General features: G+C 30.3%; 1 protein-coding gene across 1 annotated transcript in view; it reads right to left on the reverse strand.

The window, feature by feature from the left end:
- Positions 1-2,365, reverse strand: part of NCAM2 (neural cell adhesion molecule 2) — a 445,018-nt gene that overhangs the window by 6,976 nt on the left and 435,677 nt on the right. The window contains exon 16 of the mRNA XM_011358219.2: positions 1,273-1,477. Within this exon, the coding sequence (XP_011356521.1) occupies positions 1,273-1,477 (205 nt within the window). The remainder of the gene's footprint in view (positions 1-1,272; positions 1,478-2,365) is intronic.

Below are 2,365 nucleotides of genomic sequence, written 5' to 3' on the forward strand. Positions count from 1 at the left end.
TTCAGGGTGATGCTAAATTAAGTTCAGAATTTTTATATGGCTTGAGATATAAATGTTTGTCAAAACGTCATGTGTAACATTTTGTGCATTTTATTCTATGTAACTTTTACTTAAAGAAAACAAAACAAATTTTGAACACTGTGTAGTAATATGCAAGCTGAATTATGTAGGGTTTAAGTGTACTGATTTTTTTGAAATGCAAACAAAAGTGATAGATTGAGATCAATAAATATGTGATTTTTGATGTTTGAAAATTTTCATACTGAAATGTTAGAAAAACTATACTATAATAATAGATTAACAGAAAGATCGTAGGATAAAAAATGGGATGTTTATTCTTTATTGTAGGGTTTAATATACAGACACTTTTATAAATATACAAACACATATATACACAAACACGAACATTGTGTGTATGTGTATGTTCTTTTGTGCTTTCATATTTTTGCCTATTGTATATTTGAGATTAGATACAAATTTAACTAAAGACAATCAAAACAAAAAATGAGTATTAATACCTCTTAATTACTCTTTAACATGACAAGAACATTTCCTACAAATTTCAGCACTGCATACTTTCTTTGATTCATATTTTGTCTAATTAAATGAGGTGCTACAGAGAACTCCAAATTCTATTATATAGTCAATCTAATCAATATTTGGAGGACTAAATTCAGAATCTGTAAATATGTTATTGCATAGTGCATTCATTTTCTACATAGACAATCTTGAAACCTGTATGTAGTCACTTCTTATAATTGTAGGAATTGGCATAATTTATGTTTTTAACTCAGTTTAACTTAGTTTTTAATGCAGTACTATTGATGCCTATCTTTTATTTATTATAAACAGAAATGGTGGGAGAAATTATAACCAAATGTAATTATATGATTATCTATCTATTATTAATCTATCATTTATCTATCATCTATCATCTCTATCATTTATCTATCTACCTACCTATCAACCATCAACCAACTGTCATCTATCATCTACCTACCTACCCATCCATCCATCCATCCATCATCTCTCCCTCTATCATCTATCATCATAACCTATCTAATCTATCTACTTAGATAAGTATCAATATTTAAATCGTGACAGTAGTATTTTTACTGTGGATCCCATCTTAAGGCTTATTTTTTAATACAGTAGTCTGTTTTCAGTCATTTGGCTCTATGTTATAGCTTGGAAAACAAAGCCCTGAATAAAGCATGTAAGCTTGATTGTGTCACTGTTCAATATAACGTGATGTAGATGGCCAATACTCACAGGTATGCAGCTTTTCCTTCTTCAAGTTCTTTACTTTTGCCACTGGAGCCACTTTTCTTCCCGCACATTCTCCTGGTGATACACATTAATAACCCACATTGTCGAATAAAGAAACAGCTGACATCTGTTACCACAAGGATTAGCAGGAGTGCGGCAACTCCCAGGCCGATGACTGCTCCAAGCCCAAGACCATTAAAAAGTGTGTCTTAAAAAACAAAAGAAAATAATTTTATTAAACTTCATGTTAGAAAAGATTGTACAGTTATTTTAAAAATTAATCTTATCAAAGAGATATCCAACTAAAGAGACAAAGAAAAAGAGATAGTTGCTGGCAGACTTCAATTTCATGATTGTTGAAAACTATTCTCTGCTTTTCAAACAATATTTTAAGCAATTGACATGGTAATAATTTGAAATACTTTTTTTACAAAATTTCTTTAGAAAAAACCTCTAGAAGAACTCTCTTCTTTCCAACATACTTCTTGATTCCCTGTGGGGAAGATAATGAATATTATCATATCTCTAGCTGTACTCTATAAAAAAGTCACAGCCATTAATAGATTGTCACTTTGTTCAAAGGAAAATGTAGTCAAAACTCCTGTAAAAGAAGTATTAAATAAATGTTCTATATGGAATTATTTTAGTTTTAAGACTTAAACTTGCAAATGATGGCTCCAAGCACTTTGCTTTGACAGAGAATATATTTTAAAATATCTATGAAAATTTGAAAAAATTATCATTTTAGAATAAATATTGTACTTGTATTTTTCAGTTGATATTTTTAACAAATCACATTAGACTAGAGGAAAACTTTAACAGAATTATGGTACTTATGACCTTTCTGAAAGTAGAGCCAGATGAGAGCCACCTTTCCCTGGCTTGTAGCTGCAGAAAATCCCAAGTCATACAAAGAATATCCAAGAGAAAGAGGATTAAGAGAATAGGATGAATATGCTGACTGACAAAGTAAAAATGGCAAGAGGGGTTAGTATAATGGAAATGAATCAAGCGTTATGCGCCTGTAGTTGAATATGAGGGTATAACAGTATAGATAGGAAAATAAGCACAATGGAAAGAAACCAGTTTAAACTGA

This window comes from Pteropus vampyrus, unplaced genomic scaffold (assembly GCF_000151845.1).
Source record: "Pteropus vampyrus isolate Shadow unplaced genomic scaffold, Pvam_2.0 Scaffold38, whole genome shotgun sequence".
In the NCBI taxonomy this organism is placed as follows: domain Eukaryota; kingdom Metazoa; phylum Chordata; class Mammalia; order Chiroptera; family Pteropodidae; genus Pteropus; species Pteropus vampyrus.